Here is a 21,607-nt window from a genome sequence, read left to right as displayed (position 1 = left end):
ATACTGAAATCCAAGGATCCACAATAACTGTATTATTAATAATGTAAAAACTTATATGGTATCATATAAAAATCCATTTTAGATAGAAGAGAACATAGTATTGATTTTCCCTTTTTAAATTTTTATCTTTCATCTTACGAATCACGTCATGTGTAGTAACAAATTAATAAAGTTAATGGTATTTTTAACCTTCTTTTTTTTCAAAATCCCATAACGAAAATTCATCAAAAGCATGTGAATGTGAATGTGAATGTGAATGTGAATGTGAATGTAAATTCCATCCGGTAATGGTAAAGAAATTGCTAGTGGGAGATGTGTCTTAATTAAAGTTCATCACATGGTCAACTCGGATGCATGTATCATAAAATCTATTTCCAAGATATTTTTTTGGCTCTGGGTAACAATTGAACAAATTATTTCACAAGCAAAGAAAATTGAACTTGAAAGTTCCATCGATAGAACAAAACATTAATGATTCAACGGACGGCGGAGGAGCGGCACGTCCGCAGCGATCGGCGTCGATGACTAATGTTGGTGGGCGCGGGTCAACAGGAGCGCCTTGCGGCTACGTTTTACGTTTGAGCGACGCTACTAAATAAGTAATGCTAGGTGTAGAGAAGCACGAGAGAAAGACAAGAGAATTTTGTCCTCTTTCTCTTTACCCACTCACTTTCTCTCTACCATTTTCTTCTTTATTTCTCTTATTTTCTCTCGTGCTTCTCTTCACTAAGCATTTTCCCTACTAAATATTTTCGTAGCACTAGTAGTAACTAGGCCCTACGGATACAATCATACAAATGAGAAATTGAAATTTTATTTTACTTTATATCCAACAGGTCGTCTAGTTTTAAAGTATATAAACGACATTACATAAAATAATTAAATTTTATAATTGACAAGACAACCAACATATTTTCATAAGAGCACTGTTAAATGAACAAAGGAATGACAAAGGGACGACAGAAATAAGTATCTGTGGATCTACTTTATTATTTATTGTCGGCCCCACAAAACAAATTAAAAAAAGAAACGCGTGAAACGGCTGCCGTTTCTGTCGTCCATTTGTCTTGCATTTGTTCGTTTATCATTTTCCTTTTCATAATCGATAAGCGTAAAAGATATGCATCAACCTAGTCTATGGATGCGTCGTTTCTATTGTTTTATAGAAGCAGTACGACATGATGCCTGAATGTTTCATATCTCCTTTTCATAATCGATAAGCGTAAAAGATATGCATCAACCTAGTCTATGGATGCGTCGTTTCTATTGTTTTATAGAAGCAGTACGACATGACGCCTGAATGTTTCATATCCCTATACTTTGTATACGTGATTTTCATCATATAATCATATGCATACATATTGTTATTTGAGAATGAGACCTCAATTTTTGTTTCGACCAATTTGAAGAAACATGAAACATTAATAATTCTCACTAGTTTATAAATTGAATTTTATAAAAAAGATTTCAATATCATGTGATTCATGTAAACTCAACACGTGCCAAAATCACCTAATTTTTAGCATTACACGAAAAGAAGTTCCATATTGCATATAGTTTGCGTTGCATAAAATAGCAAGGCCAAAATACCAGCATTCAAGGTGACAAAATATGTGTATCTCAAGCACTCTGAGCTTCTAAGAAGGCATTGAAGTCCTCCCTGGCCTTGCGCAGGCGAGGCGTAATGCAAGAAGCTGGAGATGAAGGGTATGATGTGGGAGATGACACAGAAAACCGAACATGCCGAGAAGGTTCTTGGGATTTATGGGCTGACGTTGTGGCTCTACTTGAACCATTTTTAAGAACACCCTTTACATCCTTGTCGAATACGAAAGCTGCATTGATGGGAGAGTGAGCGTCGTTCGCACTGTTTCTGATCAACTCCAATGGCAGATCAAAGTAGAGGTTCATGGAGTCTCCGTCTTCTTCATGTTCATTAGCAATAGCAGATGACGCCCATGATCCACATTCGAATTTCTCTAAAGAAACTGTCCTGGAAATCACATTTTCCATCACAACCATTTCCTCCTTTCTTGGCCTCACTGCCTTCGCTTTGCCGAAGCCTGGGAGAAACAAGCAAAGGGCGCTGCATTTGAATTCCGGATCATCATGAGAATCCATGTTCTTGCTACTGCCGTAATGAATGAACTTGTTGGTGTCAGCTCTGGAGAAGCTGGCATTTGACATTTTGTTGTATTCGCCGGCATCCGGTTTACTCAAGCAAAAGTCTACTTCATCTGAATATGCACTGGCTCTTCCTTCGCCGCAAGACTTGCTCTTTCTGAACGATTCTTCTTGCAGCGAGGACGTATGGGATTGTACTACAGCAGATTGCTGGCGGACAATGTTGTGTACTTCACGGGGAGACGCTTGACTTTCGTTTTTCCATCTCTTCTTCGACAGAAATGAGCTCAACCGTGGGGATGATACAGCTGAGTTCGACAGGTTGTAGCTTAAGAACTTGGGTTTTGCAGGGGGCAGAACCGGCGGCAGAGGCACAGTGGTGTCTCTTGCGGATGTAATAACTGGAGGCAACATCAAACTAAAACTAGGTTCCCTTATTGATATCGGATCCACCAATATCTGCTTTTCCTTCTCGGGGCTCTCCTTCTTGACTGTACTTTTAGCTTCTTCGATGATGTAGAATCTTGAGTCATCGACACCATTGTGGACTTCCTCTTGTCCTGGAAATGACATGGTGTTAGGGCAGAAACCGCTGGGATAAAGCAAAAGATGGCCCGGGCTACTTAAAAGAGGAAAAAAGAGGTAGAAACAAGATAGGACGTGGGCAGCATGCCGTTGGCATGTTAGTTGGTAGTGATATGCATGTTCTCCATTTCCTCAATAATATATAAGGAGACATGTCTCGATAAAATATATTCTTCTCAATACGAAAATCAAACAAGCAATGCATGCAACAACTAACTGAATATTTTTTGTATTCAAATGGGACTTTTTTATCATGCTGATGGCATAGCTACTCTTGAGTCTTGACATATAAAAAGAAAAAGGAAAACAAGAGCTTGAAGAGAACACAAGACAGAGTTCTAATTTTTTAAGTTAACGATGTGCTCACATTAAAACAACATTTATGCATGAACGCATGCGAGAATCTACACTATACGCTAATAATAAAGTGGGTTTTAGGGAGTCTTTGATCACAAAGTGTGAATGAAAATTGTACCCAGAAAAGCAAACCACTGAAAGCATCAAATCCATGAATATTCTGTGTCATTTATAATGACTCTTCAGCAATAGTTTTACTAGATTTCTGCGCTGTACAAATAGCTCATGACCAATTAAAAGAGGAAAACTACTTTACAAATGTACATCCAACAGAAATGTTATTTCACTTCACTAATGTGATATACAAATTTAATTCAGGACTGTTGAATCTGGCGACACAAAGGTTATACACTGAAGTTAAATGACAAGACAAAATTTCTACTGGAGAGAATTATAGAACAAAATTAAGACAACAGAGATCCCGATGATGACTGGAAAAGCCGTGACTAAGTACAGTGCTCCATAACCCTGCAAGACAATTAGCTTCCTTGGTCACAATCCCCAACGATTGCAGAACATGAATTTCACAATTCCAAACAGTCGGTGTGTTAATGCTGTCCTCACAAAGATGTGCACTTCAATCAGCATTCATATTCTAAAAGCATTTTAAAAATCATATTAGTCAACTGGCTTTTCAATAATGTAACATTGTAATAAACTGTGTTTACCCATAGGGTTTGATCCCCACATTTTTGTGGATTAACCTTTGAATTAGAAAGTAAATTTCAATAATCAGTTTGAGGCAATCAATTAGTATCGGTATAATGACAAAGTAGCAGTCACAATATAAGGGGGTAACAGCAAGTAATAATTTGTTCATAATCTTTTAGAATTTGACCAGTTTAACAGCTGCTACTTTAATGAGAGCAGCAGCAACTCCAAGATACATTGGACAAAGACAGCCTCATAGTCATGGTAAACAGAAAATTTTCTTCCAAACTGAAAAATAGCCAGACACAGATATCAGAGAGAGAGGGAGAGAAGAAAACAAACCAAAGCGGAAGGCACTTCTGGGTCATCACCACCCCCCGCATCTTCAATTTCAGCAGCTGAATCCCAATCAATGTTCAGTCTCTTTGCAGCCATTTCAGGATCAATACCAGTGTCTGTAACTTTAGCATACAAGGATTTGCTAGGCTTCTGCTTTGTTGCTTCCACCTATTCAAAAAATAAAAAGAAAAAAGAAAAACAGAGCTAATATCAATAAATTAGCAAGGAAATTAGCTAATATCGGTAATTCATATGCTTAACAGTGTCTTGTCCTGAAGAAGAGCTACACAGATGCAGAAGTTAAAGGAAATTTGGAAAAGAAAAATGTAGCATAAAGCTATTAAATTAAATTTTAAGAAATTTTCTTTCAAAACGGCATCAAATTATGTTCAGGAAGCTTGTATTAAGCTTAGGAAAGTTTTTACCAAAAAGATAGGTAAAATTGATTGAGATGAAAAGTTTACAGCTTATAGACACTATAATGTTTGGATCCATCTGTAAAATTCAGCTTAATTTGACCTACCATGTAATGAGAGGCTCCCTTTTCATTAAGGAACTCCATATGAAATCTAGAAAATGGTAAGCTGAACATGATCTTTAAAGGAGAGTTTCCTAAGTATGATGTGATGAAGAAAGAGCGAAAATTGCATTTGAAATGCCCAAAATCCAAGGAAAGAAGCATCTAAAATTCTAGTATGAGCAAGATATGGAGGAAACATAATCCATATAGACTTTACTGGTCTTCAGCATACAACTTTTAGATCCATCAAAATACAGAAAATACTCTTGTTTTGTTGCTCAAGCAAAGTTTTCATCCATGAGAAGTCTTTAATGGGGTCCTCACATTTCTTTTTCAAGGTGCTTCTATAAAGAAACAGTTAATACAATTTTGAAAATAAAGAAAAGCAAACTGGTTGCTGTATAGTTTAATATCTACCACAAGATTAAGAATATTTAGGAAATACTACAAGCCAGTAGACATTCCTAAGTTTCCATCGTGTACTAAGTAATTTACAATAGATAAAATGTTACAAAATAGACCCTGCAAAGTAAAATCTATGAAACCACTCAGAAATTATCAACAATACATCATATAAAAGATAGGGAATCTGTACAAAGCTGACAGTGGAAAGGCCATTCTGCCTCAAGCCATGCATAAATGGGAAGAAATTTCAGACCGAAACGGTAAATTCAACCTAGAGAAAAGTGTACACTAATCAACGCTAGTTGCCCTGTTTCAATGTATGTGCACATGCAAATATCACACATCTCAACATGAACAAGTATAATGCTCTCAAAGTATGTTTATACCTCTAAATTAGGCCATTGGACCATTTCCTCGGCCAGCATTCGCAGCGCAACACGATTTTTTGGGACCTTTCCTTCATTCACCTGGTAGACAAATGATTAAATCATCATCAATCTTGCAAGCGAGGAAAAGTGATTTGAGGCTATCAGTAGACTTTTAAGCTTTAAGGCTCAAACATTAGACTGTAGTGTCTTTTAACACTTGACCGCATTGCTATATAAAAGCTTGGATACTCCTACTGAACATAGGAGAGGAGATAATATAACACAAAACCTAGTGCAGAATAAAAAAAAAATTACCCTGAGCATTTCCTTCCAACACCTCTGTGCTGGTTCACCTAGATCCATACACTAGCTTGCTAGTGACTATTTACCTATGTATTGTTTGTACCAAATGCCACATGTCAATTCTTTGAGACAATAAACGCTACAATTTCTTTAGAAAATAGATGTGTCAAATTCCCAAGAGGCTTTGCCTGTCAGGCGCCAAGACACGGCTTGCCATGTCTTTGAGGAATGAACTTCATTAACAAAGATTGTGATTTTTAATGTATCCATCTGGGACAGAATGGCCTAGTATAACCCCAGACAGAGTAGACCAATAAGCACCTTAGATGACATAAAAAGGGGTATGAATCATTGAGAAGAGTTCCTCAACTTATTTCCTGTGTTGGACACCTAGGGGTCAGTCCCAGGTAAACTCTTACCTGAAATATATTTAACTTAAGTTGGTAGAATGAATTAACAATACATAGAGATAGAGACCCTTCTGCAATGATGGGATTATGTGTTCACTCTGCTTTAGAAATACCATTTAGTGGAGGACAAAGGTAACTGTCAGTCCAGTTGGCCTCATAGAACTAAGCTCTAGTATCTGGGGCCCCCAAGGTTTATTTTCTACTTTTTCTAACAAATGAAAAGAGTCTGGCTTCCCCCTCACCTGCTTCAGAAAATGATTTGTTATGCCACATTATATAGGTTCTCCTGTCAAACTGGACAACAGCCGTATTGCTATACGTACCCTGGTGCATTTTTATTACATACAGGTTGTTTTCTCTTGCAAACTAAGATACTATTATCAGCTCAAAAAATCTTGTGGTTTGCTGTCTGCACCTAAACTTTTGACACACTTATCATCTCCTTTAACAATGATCTGAAACAGCTTTTTTCCTTAATTATGCAGCAAGAACCACAGAAAACAATTGAAATAAAATATTCAGACCTTGCCGATTGATGCATTTCCTTTACTAGAGTCGGGGGAGATAGATGGCAAAGATTATTTCATAAGAACTCTCCTTAAATGCATTTCTATTAAGCCTATAGACATTAAATTGCTTCAATAAGTACAATGCAAAATACCACTTAGTATCATGAGAAGAGATCAATGGACTTTAAAACTCTTTAGATGATCTTTCAATTAACAAATATATTAATCTACAGCAACCTTTATCACCATTGAATTTTGCAACATCTTTCCCATTTGTAAACTATTCTCTAAATTACAAAATATTCACAAATTCAAGTAACTCCTCATTTCATATTTTAGCCTTGAGGAGAAATTTCCAAGATAATTTCAATTCAAATGTTTTGTTGGGCTACAAATTGAAAAACATCAAAAGTAAATGAAAATGCAGGGACTTACTTGCTCCAAAGCTTCAGCCAGATCATCTCTAGTAGGAGCATCGGAATCTTCAATCCCCAACAATCTCCTTCTCTCGACCTCTCTTGGGTCCTCAATCATTATGGTAAGCTTAACCTACAAATTCAGAAGCCACAAGTCCAATTTTTCACACAACTTCAATGCAGAGATACACAAAAATGTATAATTTCATATAAATTCTCCAAACTCAAATGCATGCATGCTAAGAAATAAATAAAATTCAACAATGCTAACACTTACTTCGCTGAAGAGCATGTCACGGTTTTTCCTGAGAAGCTCTAAAACTCTTTTAACCTGAGCAATGTTTTCCAAGTCTTCTGGGGTCGCTTCTTCTTCTTCTTCTTCATCTTCTTGGTCTTGGTCTTGCAGATCATTTTCTTGAGCGACACGCAGATCAGTGTCTCCTTTACCAACCAAAGCAACAACCCTTTGACTACTCCTTCTGCTACAACAAAGACAGAGCTTTGAAGCTCTCCAACTTGTAGCGGCAAACAAGGGATGGTGTTGATTGATCTGATTGTCGCCGTGGCGTGAGATGATGGGTGAAGCAAGCGGCATTTGCGGGAAAGTTGCCGCCATCTTGTTTGTTTTGCTTGAAAAGACTTTATTATAGCTTTTGTATTTCCTTCATCAAATTCAAAGCATGAATTTAGTTCCCAGATGAGCAATTCCCCTGTCTTGCTCTGTATAACTCTATCGTTGTTTTGCTTTGCTTTGCTTTGCTTATTCTTTGTTGCTTGCTTCACCGAGACTCTTTTTCATTCGTATGGTTAATTTTGCTTCTCACTTCTTGGATTTCGTGGCCAGCGTAACAGATTGGCTTTTTAAATTAACTATTGGATACTAACATTCAAATCCCTACTTGTTTATAATATTTCAAATAAGGATATAATTTATATAATTATTCTAAATTGTTATACTCTGAATATAATAATTTACTGGTGATATCAATAATTTAATTTTATATCCCTGAAATAAATCAGCATATAGAAAAGCTGATTTTAGGGTATGAAATTCAAATTTTGGACTTGATTAATCCATTTCTAAATGGATTTTTTGAAAATGACAAATTGAAAATCATAATATGAAACATAATATAAATGATGTACTTTATTGTAATAATTTATAAACTATGTGCCTATGTGTTAATTAACCCATAAATTGAGGCTCGCGGTCGCCGAGGGCTGGGCTGGGCTCTTCTCTTGGATTGGTAAAATCTGGCCTCAATGCAAAAGTGACCTGAGTTTAGAGCCGGTCTTTCGACCCGACCAAAAGTTTTCATAAAATCTTTTTTAATTAAAATTACTTAAATAACTAAAATAAATTAAATTATTTTTATTTTAAATGGATATTTAATTAAAGACTTAAATGAAATTTTAAAAAAAAAATTACACCCGTCCCATTTCATAACTTATATTTATATTTTAGATTTTAATTGAATTTTTTTAGAGACATTTATAAGAGTTTATGATTATTGAGATAGAAACTATAGAGTTAGAAGAAAATAATTAAAGATTTTAAAAGTTTTTATTTATTTTAGAAATAAAATTTAAGAGAAATATTATTTTTAAAAGTAAAATTTTGTAGTAAGATGATTGATTTTAATATATAATTAGTATTAAATAAATTAAATTGGGGATATTTTAAGAACTAAAATTCAAAAGGGGTGTTATAAAGAATGTAGAGGGGGAAAGCTCCGCCAGGACCACTCCAGAGTTTATGACAAGAACGCTTTCCCCCCCCCCACCCCCCCCCCTCCCCAAACAACAACACACACTTATAATGTGTTTACTTAAGGGTTTAGATAATGAAAGAAAATGAATGAATGAGAATAAAACTCATGTTTACTTGATAAAATATAATTTGAGAATAAAAATAAAATGTGTGGATCCCACATAATTTAAAAATAAGGATTGAGAATCTCATTCACATGGGGGGTTGCGAATGAGAATGAAATTCATGTTTGCTTTTGTATCCCTATAATTTTTTTATATTTCCCGAATTACCATTGTTCAAATCACAATTAATTTTATTATTTTAAATGTCATTATTATTATTAAATTTTATTAACTTTATTATTTTAGTTATTATTAATTATTGTTATTATTATTTTTATTAATATTATCATTATTATCATTATTTATTATTATTATTATCATCATCATCAAAATTTATTAATTTTATTATTTTAAATATCATTATTATTATTATTATTTAATATAATTTTTATAATAATATTTATATATGTATCTAGTTAATGAAAATTACATTATTTAATACTATGGATATTTTGATAAATTGATTCTCATTCCCATTTATTTTGCTAAGTAAACACATCAATGATATTTTAACACATTCTCATTCCCATTTATTTTTGCCCAAGTAAACATTGGAATCTCATTCACATTCCTCATTCTCATTTTATTTAATTCTCATTCCCATTCTCAGTCCATTCATATTCCATGAAGTAAACGCACTAGTAATGATTGTATGCTTATTACTGCATATTTTGACAAAGGAGATGCTAGTATTATTTGTTTTCTAGTAATATTACTTGGGAATAAATTTAGAAATTGAAAATATCCAAAGTTTAGAGAATATCTTTTAACTATAATAAATGTAAAAATTGAAATATTAAATTATATTAAAACCAACCATCCTAGTTCCTACCACAAACTTTAAAGAAATATTCACTTTCACACTAATGTTGGAGAGAGAGTTTTTTATTTTATAGAGTGCTACTAGACAACGAGAGAGTTGAGAGAAACGACATCCCAAGCTGTCGTTTTGCTATCTCTCTCTCTCTCTCGCCATTTATCAATTAAAAATTTGATAAAATAATGAAAAAAATAAAAATTAACAAAAAAATCCAAATGAAATCCAGAAAGCAGATCACTCTCAGCTTATCCTCTCACCCTTCAATTTGCATTTTCCTTCAATTTAGAAATTCTCTCTCCCGAAGGACTCCTCTCCAACACCACCATCGTCGACCACCGCAGCCACATCTTATCACCAACACCGCTGACGACGACGGTGACGAATAGAGGCAATAACGAATAGGAGCTGTCGGTGTGGCACCACTGACGACGACATGACCGCTGTTGTTTTGAGGGTGAATTGGGTTGTTTAGTTTCGTTGTATGTGGTTTGATTTGGGTTCTAGGTGTGGTGACTTTGGTGGCTGTGAAAATTGCAGAATTGGGTGGTTTTTGTTTTGTTGTATGTGGTTTAAGTTGTGTGAAAATCCAACAGACTTAATTCAGCTGGTAGAATTGTTGTGAATTTGAGAAAGCTAGTTTAAGTTGTGTGAAAATTACTAAATTTTGATTAAGTGTGATGTAGATAACGAAATGCACAATTTCCATTAATTTTATCAAATTTTTAAACGATAAATGGCGAGGAGAGAGAGCAAAACGGCAACTTGGGATGTCGTTTCTCCCCATTTTCTCGACATTTATCATTTTCCTATTTTATATATATTGGGTGCGTGATAAAGTAGGGATGGCTAGGAGTGTATGTGTGAGTATATATATAGTTTTTTTGTCTGGAATCATAAAGTGCAGTAAATGTTAGGAAAAATTTTAAAATTGTGGAGTTTTAAAGACTTAAAATTTAGGGAAAAGGACACAGAGACCCCCAACGTTTGAATAAGGGATACAAAACTCCTTAATGTTTTAAAAAAGACACTCAGACTCTCATTTGTTAACAGTAAATTATAATTTTACCATTATACCCTTATAGCATATTAAAAAATAATTGTTCATTATCCAATTTATTTCTATATTATTAATAAAATTACGAATATAACTTCATTACCTAATTTTTTCATTTAATTTTTATCAAATTTTATCTTCAAACTAAATAAATTTAATCCATTGCTCAAAAATAAAAATAAATTAAATTGATTATTAATATAATAAAAATAACATATATTTAATATAAAAATAACATATATTAAATTAAAATAAATTTAATTTATATATGGAGAATTGTTATTTTTAAGAAATTACCAATTTAATTTATATATAAGAAATTATAAGAAATAACATATGGAGAATCGTTATTTTTATTATATTAATAATCAATTTAATTTATTTTTATTTTTGAGCAATGGATAAAATTTATTTAGTTTGAAGATAAAATTTGATAAAAATTAAATAGAAAAATTGGGTAATAAAGTTATATTCGTAATTTTATTAATAATATAGAAATAAATTGGATAATGAATAATTATTTTTTAATATGCTATAAGGGTATAATGGTAAAATTATAATTTACTGTTAACAAATGGGGGTCTGAGTGTCTTTTTTAAAATATTAGGGAGTTTTGTGTCCCTTATTCAAACGTTGGGGGTCTCTGTGTTCTTTTCCCTAAAATTTAAAACGCTTAAATCACACGGTTTATGTGTTTTTTCAGACGTTTCCGCACTTTAAAATTCCGGACTAGAACATTTTTTTTTCTCTCCCTCTCTCTTTATATATGTATGTATGTATGTATGTATGTATGTATGTATGTATGTATGTATGTATGTATGTATATAAAATCATAAATGAAAATAAAAGTGTTAAAATGGGACTGCATTTGGGATGATGCGTGGGGTCAGAAAGAATTACGCTCCATGAAGTCTCTTTGAAAGTGAACATGTGAAATGCCTGGTCAGTGAAAGCCCATATAAGAAGCCTAGATTTTTAGTAACCGAAACAAGTGACACTTGGATGAACCACCGAACAACAAATGCCTACATATATTGCACAATATATTCTTATGGTCAGTGAACGTGAGGCTCCTTGAATCCTCATTTCCTTGTTTCATGTGCTCGCTCGTTGCTGATGGAATTCTGTCCAAAGAAACAAGCACCCGGCCGCTATTTGATGCATGCTTGCGTACTTACCCTTATAATAATTATTAACCTTAACCTTTTATCTGGATAATATAAATGAATGGATGGCTGGATCATATCGATTGGAAATGTACGAACAGTTTATATATATATATATACACACATACAGAGAGAGAGAGAGAGAGAGAGAGAATAAAGGCACAAAATTCGTTGTCGCGGTTTGATCAGTAAAGCTGGAATCATAAATCTTTATTTTGTGAAAAGAGAGATAATACCGATGGAGCCAACTCCCAAGTGTATGATTCTTTAAAAAGCAAGATTGATATAAGGCTGACCAGAATGTAGATAAAGGCAAGTCCTGCTATATATATATATATATATAGATATATCACAAGCCGCCCCTGAAGTGGCAAACTGGCAACAACGCCCCTTGGGCACCGCAAATTCATAAAGCAGCTAGTAGTACGTTGATCGTGATCCATCAGGATCAGGGCTTTTTCTGCCTTTGCTTTCTCCCTACCAATTTGATCCAGTGATAATATTTCAGCTATAGTAACTGTCTCTTATCTCTAGCTTTAGGGTAGCCTATTTGTCAATGCACGGCGTCCTACAGGTGCCAATGCCAATGTCAGTGTCGTGCATATATACAATCTTGATCTCTTTTCTTTCTCTTTCTCGATAGCTTGTACGTTGCTTTATTCACTTGAGCTATCTTCAAATTAACCTTTATAGTTAAAGCTTGTATTTCATGGTGAAAAATAAAATCCGTCTCGAATTATCCAAAATTGTTACTTGCTAGGATATAATCAACTTTATAAAGTTCAGAACGTGAATTTTGTCTACATATATGGTGGTGTAAAATCTCCCTTTTCTTTTTCTTTATTGATTCTGGGACAAATTAATCCCACTTTTAAGGCTTGTGTTTGTTTTATATGCTTTGCTTAATACCTAAGGCCTAGGGGTTAATTATTCACTCATGTCAATTTAATTTATGTGTCTTTTTTGTTTTATATGCTCTCTTAAACCTACGAGTTACGAGTCATCCAAAAAATAAAATTAAATTGAGATTTGCATACCTCTCATCTGTTAGATTTTTATTGTGCATGTATTTATTTTGATACAATTAATAATGAAGAAAAACCTGTAGTAAAATTTTTAACAAAGAGTATCTATACAATATATAACGCATAAAACTCTTTATAAACAATAACTATCATCAAACATCTAAGTCTCACTTATCAAGTATGTTTGAATGAATACGATGGGTTTATTGTTTAAAGTTTTTTTTTAATTGTTTAAAGTTAAAACGTTATTCTTGAGATGATACACTATTAGCTCATAATGGATTATTAAATAAGTCAGTGTTAGGGTTATTCAAATGTTGCTTATAAAGTATAATGAATGGATCTCCAAAGGAGCTTTATAAGATGATTATCTTAATTCACTGGAAAGAGAGGGATGGTATAAGCAAATCAATCAAAACGGAAGTGGGCTGCTCTTTTTTTTATTATTTTTTCTTTTATTTGGTTTGTTAAATACAATTAAATCCCGACAAACATCAAGCATTCAACTAATCAACAAATCATTGTCCGGTAATAAAATATTCAAATTCGACAAAATTTGCTTTAGTTGACTTTTTAAGATCACTGGCTGCTAGTACTTTAACTAGTTCATCATCATTAAAAGTTAAAATTATATTATATTTGATAGAGGGCAAAGCTTATGTTACATTTGCTATAACAAACAGTCAGTATATTTGGGTGGTTGGATTTTAATATTTTTCAATCCAATGAATGAAAATAACTTTAACCTAAAACGAGGTACGGGTGTAATAGCTTTTTACAATATTTTTTATTTTGAATCACATATTTGTTTATTTTTTCAAGTAAGTCCTCATTAATTTTGTATAACTAAATGACTTTGTTAACCATCTCTTCTACATTTATTCTTAAAAATTTTTAAAGTTTTTACTATATTTTTATAAAGATCTAAATAATTATCATATTCATAAATATTTACAAATTTTGAATATATATTTTTATCTGCATTTATAATTTCTTATCTCTCCTAAGAATAAACTAGATTATATGTATGTATGTATGTATATAAAATTTATATTTAGCATCTTGGATTATAAGAGATATTATATGTCATAAATATGTTATGACTCTAATAAATTACTAAAAAGATGTTACAATGAATAAATCATTAGAATCTCTAATAATTTTACAAAATATATAAATTATTGAGTTACCACATTCTAACTACATACAAAGAGGATTTTCTTATGAAAGAATTTAATTCTTTGATCCGATCAATGATTCAGATATGTGGGAAAATAATCAATTAAATTGATTTTCACTATATTTATTAAATAAATTAGGAAACTCAAATTTATTTATAAATGATTTAGAAAAAGCAAACGATACCACATTGTAGCTATATACAAAGAGGATTTTCTTACGAAAGATTTTAATCCTCTAATCTGATCAATGATTTGTACATGCAGGAAAATAATCAATTAAATTGAATTTCACTATATTTATTAATTAGGAAACCCAAATTTATTTATAAATGATATAGAAAAAGTAAACAAAATATTAGAAATTAATAATTTTAATGAAGAAAACATCAAACAAATTAAAAAGTTAGGAGATCAAATGAGTAAAAAATTTAATAAGGTTAAACAATTAATAAAAAACTTCACATTGAAGATAATAATATATTAAAGTAAGAAATTGTTAATATAATAAATAAAAAATTAATAAATATAAGATTAAACAAGTTAGAGATTCAATTAGATAAAATAAAAACTTGGTACTGAATTTGCTATAAATATAAATAAAAAACTTAAACAAATTGAAGTACTATTGCAGTGTAGTTTGGGGTTTAAAATAAAACTTTAAAATTTATTGACTTTTTCATAATTATTAACTTTTTTGAGGATTCAAAAATTTATAGCTGTAACTTACAACTGCTGTAACATAAGCTCTGCCTTCTAAAGAGGAAAAGAATAAAAATAAAAAAGACAAAGCATTAAAGAGGTATTCCTTTAGTCCTTTCTCTATAATTATGATCATTTGAGTAATATATTTTAAGACCAAATTAAAGGGGGTGTATGTATATACCAAATGGTTGTGGCGGCTCAGTTGGTAATGTAGGCTGGGTTTGTGCGAAGAGTTCTCGGGTTCAATTTATACTAAATACATCATTTAGGAGGGATAAGAAGTTTTAACTATGACTATACCCCGAATTCGAATTAATCAAGGTCCAATGTGATCACCGAAAACCGGATGGTTTAAAAAAAAAAATGGATGTATGTATTATATTCACCTATTTAATATTTTAGAGTAAAAATTTAGTAAATAATTTGAATACAATAAAAAAAAACACACATGTAAAGTTCAATGCAATTAGACCCTTAATTTAATAAGTAAAAATTTGAAATGCCGACATGCTTTTGACATATTGAAAGAACATGTGTATATTTCAATCAGAAAAAATTATGCTGTAATCATTTATATATTACCCTCAATAGTTATTTTTAGTAATTGGTTTTATTGATAGACCGTTGTATTTTGTACTTTTTTTTTCTTCCCACTAGTTGTTAATTGTATTTTTTTTTGTTTTTTAATAATAATATAAGTAAAAATGGCATAGCTGACTAGACAGCCATTTGTATCTTCTGGTTTATATATTGATATGTCCATCCACGTACATAAAATACATAATATAAACACTTTTTAAGCATGCAAGACCCACGTACTTCATGATTTTATATATTTAAAGTTTCATGCAATAAAAGGTTCACTATAATCCCATCTAATGACATAAACGGCATCTCATTTCTCCTGTAATTTGGTTTAAAAAAGACAATTAATTAGAGTTACAATTTCACTAGGACTATCCAAGGTTTCGCCAAGATTTGGAAAATCTTAAAGCTATGCATGTATGAGCCAAAATTAAGATAATATATTTTTGTAATAATTTTTTTTCTGTAAAATCTTTAAGTAATTAAACAAAAGAATATCCAACGTTTCTACCCTACCAATGAAGATCCACCTCTCTCTTTCTCCATTGGATTTTAGAATTTAGAGTTTTAATTATTATTGATTAATTTTCAATATTATTATTTGTAGCTTTCTCTTTATTAGTTGACCCACCACTTACATTAAAGAAAGACTCAAGTCATAAGTAAACACACAGACGCCCACCAAATTAACTTGTTCTTACTTAAAAAAGGTATCATGGAGACAAGCTTAATCAAAATCCACACATTAATGCCTTGTTACATCACCATTAGTGTAGCTACAAATAAATTAAATTTCAATTTTTTAAGTAATGGACAACAAACAATGTGCTTCATTTTGTTTCGTATGCGGACAAAATTTGTTGATGGATGATGAAAGATTAATAAATTACATTAGCTTGGTCCTCTAATTATGTATTAAATTATTCTAATTAGAAATTTTCTTTATATTGAAAACAAGGACGTAGCACGTGGCACTTAGTGCGAAATGTCAATTTAAGATTAATTATCATTTTCATTTAGTAGAAACAATGGATATAATAAACAAAAGCTTTTTTTTCCCCCCAAACCAAAAGTTGCCTAAATTAAATATATCTTCAGTACATTCTTCTAGACAAAAATTTGAATGAAATCATCAAGCTAAAATAAAAAATTACACAGAAAATTAGAAAACTGATAACGGGTCCATGTTAAGATGATCTTACAATTGAGAACTATAATTCAATTATATAATTTTAAGATGATTTTATGATAATTTATTAGGGATACATGTACGTTATTTAGAGGTGACAATTTGGGTCAAAATTAGTTTATTCGATTTGATTCGATGTGAATTAAATGGATTTATGTTTGAAAAAAAATTGATTCTTTTAATAAATGGGAGAATTCAATTTGATCCGCTAACTAAACAAATTGAATCCAAATTTGTGGACATTGATTCATTTATTTGTTTTGGATTTGTTTAATAAATGAGTTATAAACGAATCAAATATGATTCATTCGTTTGAAGTTCATAAATTTTTTGTTTAATTAAATTACTTATTTATCTTTAAATATGTACGGAAATTTTTAAAGTTTGAAGGCTAATATTGTAATTATAAATGATAATAAATTTGTATTTTATAGGATTTTAAATTTGTGGTCTTTTTATATTTATTTTGCTTAATAGTAGTTTACTAATTATATTTTTGTGAACAAATTCATATTCGATTTGATTCATTATGGGTTTGTTATAGGATAAATGAATAGTAAATGAATCAAACAGAATATTTGTTTAATAAACGAATCGAATTCGAATCAACAGAGTTTTGACACAATTCATTTATAATTCGATTTGAATTCAATTCGTTTGTTCATTTTGCTGCTCCTAACATTATCTGTTTAAGCTTTAGCTTCGTTTCGAACCTTCGGTCTCATATATATATATATATATATATATATAAGAATTTTGACGCCATTATCTTATAAATTAAAATTACATATATAAAAACTAGTCATAGAAATTTGTCCATAGAAAATTATTTGGAACTTCTATAATAAGAGAAAGAACTTAAAAGGGTATATTATGCAATATATTTAGTATAATTGAGTTTGTGCACGTAATTTTTATTTTTCAGAGTACATGTAATTTAATTCATTTAGGATTAGAATTCTCTCCTATTATTTTTCTCTCATTGTCTCATTTAGTCTTCTAAATCTAGTGGAAAAGTTGAATTACTTATAAATAAAGCGAAAAAAACTTGGCTTAATTGTCAATATCAAAATTTAAAATTTAATCTTGAGTTCTTGACCATTTATTTCACTGGTTAGGATAGATTATGAGAAGGAAAAAAAAAAGAGAGAAAATCTTTTTTTCCAATTAATTTACTCTCCTCTCTCACTTTTAAGTCTTTTACCATGTTTTCTTGTAGTAATTAGTTTGATTCAAATTCCTATAAATGTTTTATATTTTCATTTTCCTACAAAAATTAATGATTTTCGACATAAATGACAAAACTTTGGAAAATAAAAAGACACCAGTGCAGATGTTTCATTACAGGCATGAATCATGATGCACTGTCATACAATTCTTTAATAGTAAAGTTTATCAAATTAATGCAGACTTTGTAGAAATATGTTGTCTAGCGGCTCACGTTATGGTTAAGTTTGCTTTCAAAACTATTGACTTCGTGGTCCGGTTGGACGATATGCTTTTCTAAATAAATTGTGTGATTCTTAATTTGTCATCCTAGGTTTAACATATGAAATTATTTTGATTTATATATTAAGCAAAATGGATACCTAGTGTCAGAATAATTTTATTTTTCTTTCCTCCCTTCATATTCTGATCACCAAATAAAAAATAAATAAATGATAATATTTAATAAATTAACTTGAGTTGGTGAGCAGTCGTATGGTCACCTTCAATGGATCTATATTTATTCAGAAACCCTTCCAGTTTATTCGCTGTATTTATTAATCAACTTATATCTAGTTTACTAATGATAATGATGTTGATAACATGAATGGGCTATGATTTCAAACAGTCATATCCCTTATCCCTTCGAATTATCATATCACGCACTCTCTATAGTTAATTCAAAGAAGATTAGTGGGTGAGTGGTTTTTAATTAAAATTTTAAGATTGACACTTCTGTATTCGAATAACGTATCAAGTATTAAAAAATTAATTTGAGCTGCTTTGCACGTACCTTCAATTTAAGTTTGACAAGAATCATATATAGAACTAAGAAAAGGATAACATTAATATTATAACGTCGATATATATCTAATTTACATATCCAGTCATCAAAACCAAAATCAAAATCACCATCACATATGATATGATATAATATATTATACATAATCAAACTGATGCATCAGCTGCTGCTGTTGTGACATTAATCTGAACCATCTCTTTCTGACTCTCCACTTTCTCTGCTTCTCCGAATTTCTCTTTCTCTTGCAATTTCAATTTCACATACATGCCATACACATAAGAGCAAAAGCCCCAAGCACAAAGCACAGTCGAAACAGCCTTAACGCCGCCAAAACTGTCGCCGTAAACCACGACCCCGGCGATAACGTTCATGGCCAAAATCGCCGTCATGCTGATCCCTCCCGTCAACGACGACGTCAGGAACACCATCCCCGCAGTACCCATGAAGCAAAGCTGCCAAGTCACCACATTGCCGATAATCGTCAGGCAGTAAACCACCGGCCCTTTGTCGTAAACCGTCTGTGCCTCTCTCTTCATCTCCGGATACCCGCCGTCCGACGCCATCCCGACGGTGGCCAACGCCGTGGCGGCAATCTCCATTACCAGCTGCATTTCCATCACCATTGAGTAGCAGTAAACTTTCTTGTAAATCATCTCCATGACTGGCAAATACAAAGCAAATAACAAGCCAGCACCAACAGTGCAAAAAAACCCTATGAAATATTTCGATTTGGGCAAGTCAGGAGACTTGTCATGGCCCGAGCCTAGGGCTAAGAGCACTGAGCTTAGGGTTAAAAGAATAACACAGTTGAGATTTGAGAAGGTGATTTTTTGCTTTACTATTATGACTGAGAAAACGAGGTTGAATAGGAGCTGAGATGATAAGAGGAGGGCTGAAGTTGAGACCGGCAAATATGAGTTACCCCAAGAGAAGAGAAGATTGTTTAAGCCTAAGAGGAGGCCTACCAAGATTGACAAGGTGAGGACCTTGGTAGTGAAGTGTGAGAATGGACGTCGCTCGGTGCACTTGAAGAGGTAATAAGGGAGGAAGATTGGTGGGAGGAGTAGAGGAAAGCCAGCGCATTGAACCCAAGTGGAGACCCAACGGCTTGAGCCTTTGTGATTGAAGTAGTACTTTGAGAGCAAGCTTGCTGAGACTGAGCCTACAAAGAGGCAGAGATAGTTGGTGACCAAGAGAACGAGATAGCTCTTGCTTGTCTTGGCCTTTTGGTCCTCTACTCCTTGTCCATGCAACTGGGTTCTTGTTGGTGGTGTTGTTGCTGTTGCGGTCTTGTTCATCTCTATGAATGGGAGAGGAGGGAGAAGAGGAATTTTGCACTTGTGTTTCGGTTGTGGTTGTGGGGCTTGTTTTTGTACTAAGTGGTTTCACTAATATAAAGGGATCAGTGAAATTGATGAAGCTGGATGATGATGATGATGATGTGCTTTTGCATATATTTGCTTTTCTTTTCTTTTCAAGATTTTGTTGTAATTAATAATTAATTAGCAACCTTATTTAAGCCAAAAGGTGGGGTTATTATATGTTAAAATCGTGGGGTCTCGATGGACCTTTCGGCCGATAAGGGAGAGGTTTGTTTGAGTTTAGTGATGGTCATTTCGGTTGGTTGGCGGCTTGATTTAGGCTTTAGCCAAATATCCAATCATTATCAATGAGTTTGATTTTCTAAGATAAGCTTTTTTCTTTAATTGCATCCCCATCCATCATCTCATTTAAGGAAAATTAAAAGAGAGAGGGAGATTATTTTAGTGGAATCGACATTGCACATAAATATTGGATGGATGATGGACACTAGGTGCTTATAATCTATGTAACAAGGAAAATCTATAAGTACAGATTAGAGAAAAGATAATATGAAGTTTGAATATGTATATACTGACAAGATTGATGGGTACATTGTGGATGGTGGGCATGATTATAAGATGGAAGATGACATGATATATTCGTGAATTTAGTAGAGTGCTTAATGGAGAGAGAGAAAAGGAGAAGAATAAGTGGAAACGTAGACAAATGGCAGTTGTTAGAAAATGGCAACTACAGATGTAGAGAGAGTTGTGAAATTGAAACGGTTACTTTGACTGTTTCTGTTTCTCTTTCTTTTGCTTTATCTTCTTCTTCTTCATAAATTTATATATACAACACAAAGTTAATGAATGATGCATGAATCATGATGCATTGTCACGGCAGCGGCATTGACAAATGCCGAGCGTTTCGGTTTTTAGTTAAGCGGGTCTCTCGCAAGTGTCCCTCCTTTTTTTATTTCTAGCATGCGTTGCCAGCTTTGCCCGCCGTGGTTCATTTTAGGGGTGTTCGTGGATCGGATTTTACTGATTGGATATCAATTCATATCCGATCTACGATTTTACGGATTATAAATTTTCAATCCAATCCAATCCACGGATCGGTGAAATGCAATTCAAATCTAATCCATACGTCTGTGGATCGGATGCGGATTCGACCCAATCCATATCCAATTCGCCATTTTACGGATTAATTTGCGAACTGAAAATTTTTAATTTTGTCCAATGCACGAACTAACTAAATAAATAAAATTAATTAAAAATAATTTTACTACCGATCAAATTTAAAATTAAATAAGATTTAAATAAATTAATTGTTTAAATAAAGCTAGAAAATACATTTAAAGTTTCAAAATATAATGCACCAAAAAGACAAAAATCTCATTCATTTAGACCAATATATAGAAATTAACTATTTTGGAAGCTATATTTTTTTATTTTATATTATTATCAGATAAGATATAATATAGTGTTATTGTAACTATATTTTAACTTATTTATTTACTAGTAAGTACTAATGTCATATTTACAAGTTTTATTTTTTAATTAAATAATTTTTTTTACGGATTCACGGATTTTTATGGATTTACAGATGTAAATCCAAATCCAATCCACCGATTGCGGATTATTAAATTTTCAATCCAATCCAATCCATCAATCCACGAATCGGATTTCTACGAATCAGACGGATTGAACG

At 32.3% G+C, this 21,607-nt stretch overlaps 3 protein-coding genes across 4 annotated transcripts; all 3 read right to left on the bottom strand.

Moving 5' to 3' along the window:
* Positions 1 to 1,443: 1,443 nt before the first annotated feature.
* LOC102630905 (uncharacterized) lies at positions 1,444 to 3,190 on the bottom strand. The gene has a single exon (XM_006468595.3). It carries the CDS (start codon positions 2,695 to 2,697, stop codon positions 1,621 to 1,623), a length of 1,077 nt encoding a protein of 358 aa, XP_006468658.2. The 5' UTR covers positions 2,698 to 3,190; the 3' UTR covers positions 1,444 to 1,620.
* A 137-nt stretch (positions 3,191 to 3,327) lies between these two features.
* LOC102614778 (ycf3-interacting protein 1, chloroplastic) lies at positions 3,328 to 7,820 on the bottom strand. Of its 2 annotated transcripts, none has more exons than XM_006468536.4 (5): positions 7,265 to 7,820; positions 7,007 to 7,120; positions 5,368 to 5,448; positions 4,060 to 4,224; positions 3,328 to 3,661 (listed from the first exon to the last, which is right to left on the bottom strand). In XM_006468536.4, the coding sequence occupies exons 1-5, from the start codon at positions 7,601 to 7,603 to the stop codon at positions 3,644 to 3,646; spliced, it is 717 nt and encodes a 238-aa protein (XP_006468599.2). In that variant the 5' UTR covers positions 7,604 to 7,820; the 3' UTR covers positions 3,328 to 3,643. The 2 variants fall into 2 exon arrangements, with proteins under 2 accessions (XP_006468599.2, XP_006468596.2); XM_006468533.4 differs by having other exon boundaries at positions 3,328 to 3,534.
* Positions 7,821 to 18,609: 10,789 nt separating this feature from the next.
* Positions 18,610 to 20,102, bottom strand: LOC102631205 (probable purine permease 4). The gene has a single exon (XM_006468596.3). It carries the CDS (start codon positions 19,888 to 19,890, stop codon positions 18,739 to 18,741), a length of 1,152 nt encoding a protein of 383 aa, XP_006468659.1. The 5' UTR covers positions 19,891 to 20,102; the 3' UTR covers positions 18,610 to 18,738.
* Between the last annotated feature and the right edge of the window lie 1,505 nt (positions 20,103 to 21,607).

The sequence above is a fragment of the Citrus sinensis genome, chromosome 2 (genome assembly GCF_022201045.2).
Source record: "Citrus sinensis cultivar Valencia sweet orange chromosome 2, DVS_A1.0, whole genome shotgun sequence".
Taxonomy (NCBI): Eukaryota; Viridiplantae; Streptophyta; class Magnoliopsida; order Sapindales; family Rutaceae; genus Citrus; species Citrus sinensis.
This window is presented reverse-complemented; position numbering and strand designations above follow the sequence as displayed.

Excerpts from the sequence above, each read along its gene's own strand:
- LOC102630905 (XM_006468595.3), bottom strand. The coding sequence starts at position 2,697 with ATGTCATTTCCAGGACAAGAGGAAGTCCACAATGGTGTCGATGACTCA.
- LOC102614778 (XM_006468533.4), bottom strand. The coding sequence starts at position 7,603 with ATGGCGGCAACTTTCCCGCAAATGCCGCTTGCTTCACCCATCATCTCA. Across the intron at positions 7,121-7,264 it reads GTGACATGCTCTTCAGCGAA|GTTAAGCTTACCATAATGAT; the intron begins GTAAGTGTTAGC and ends CTGAATTTGTAG. Across the intron at positions 5,449-7,006 it reads TGGCTGAAGCTTTGGAGCAA|GTGAATGAAGGAAAGGTCCC; the intron begins GTAAGTCCCTGC and ends TTTGTCTACCAG.
- LOC102631205 (XM_006468596.3), bottom strand. The coding sequence starts at position 19,890 with ATGAACAAGACCGCAACAGCAACAACACCACCAACAAGAACCCAGTTG.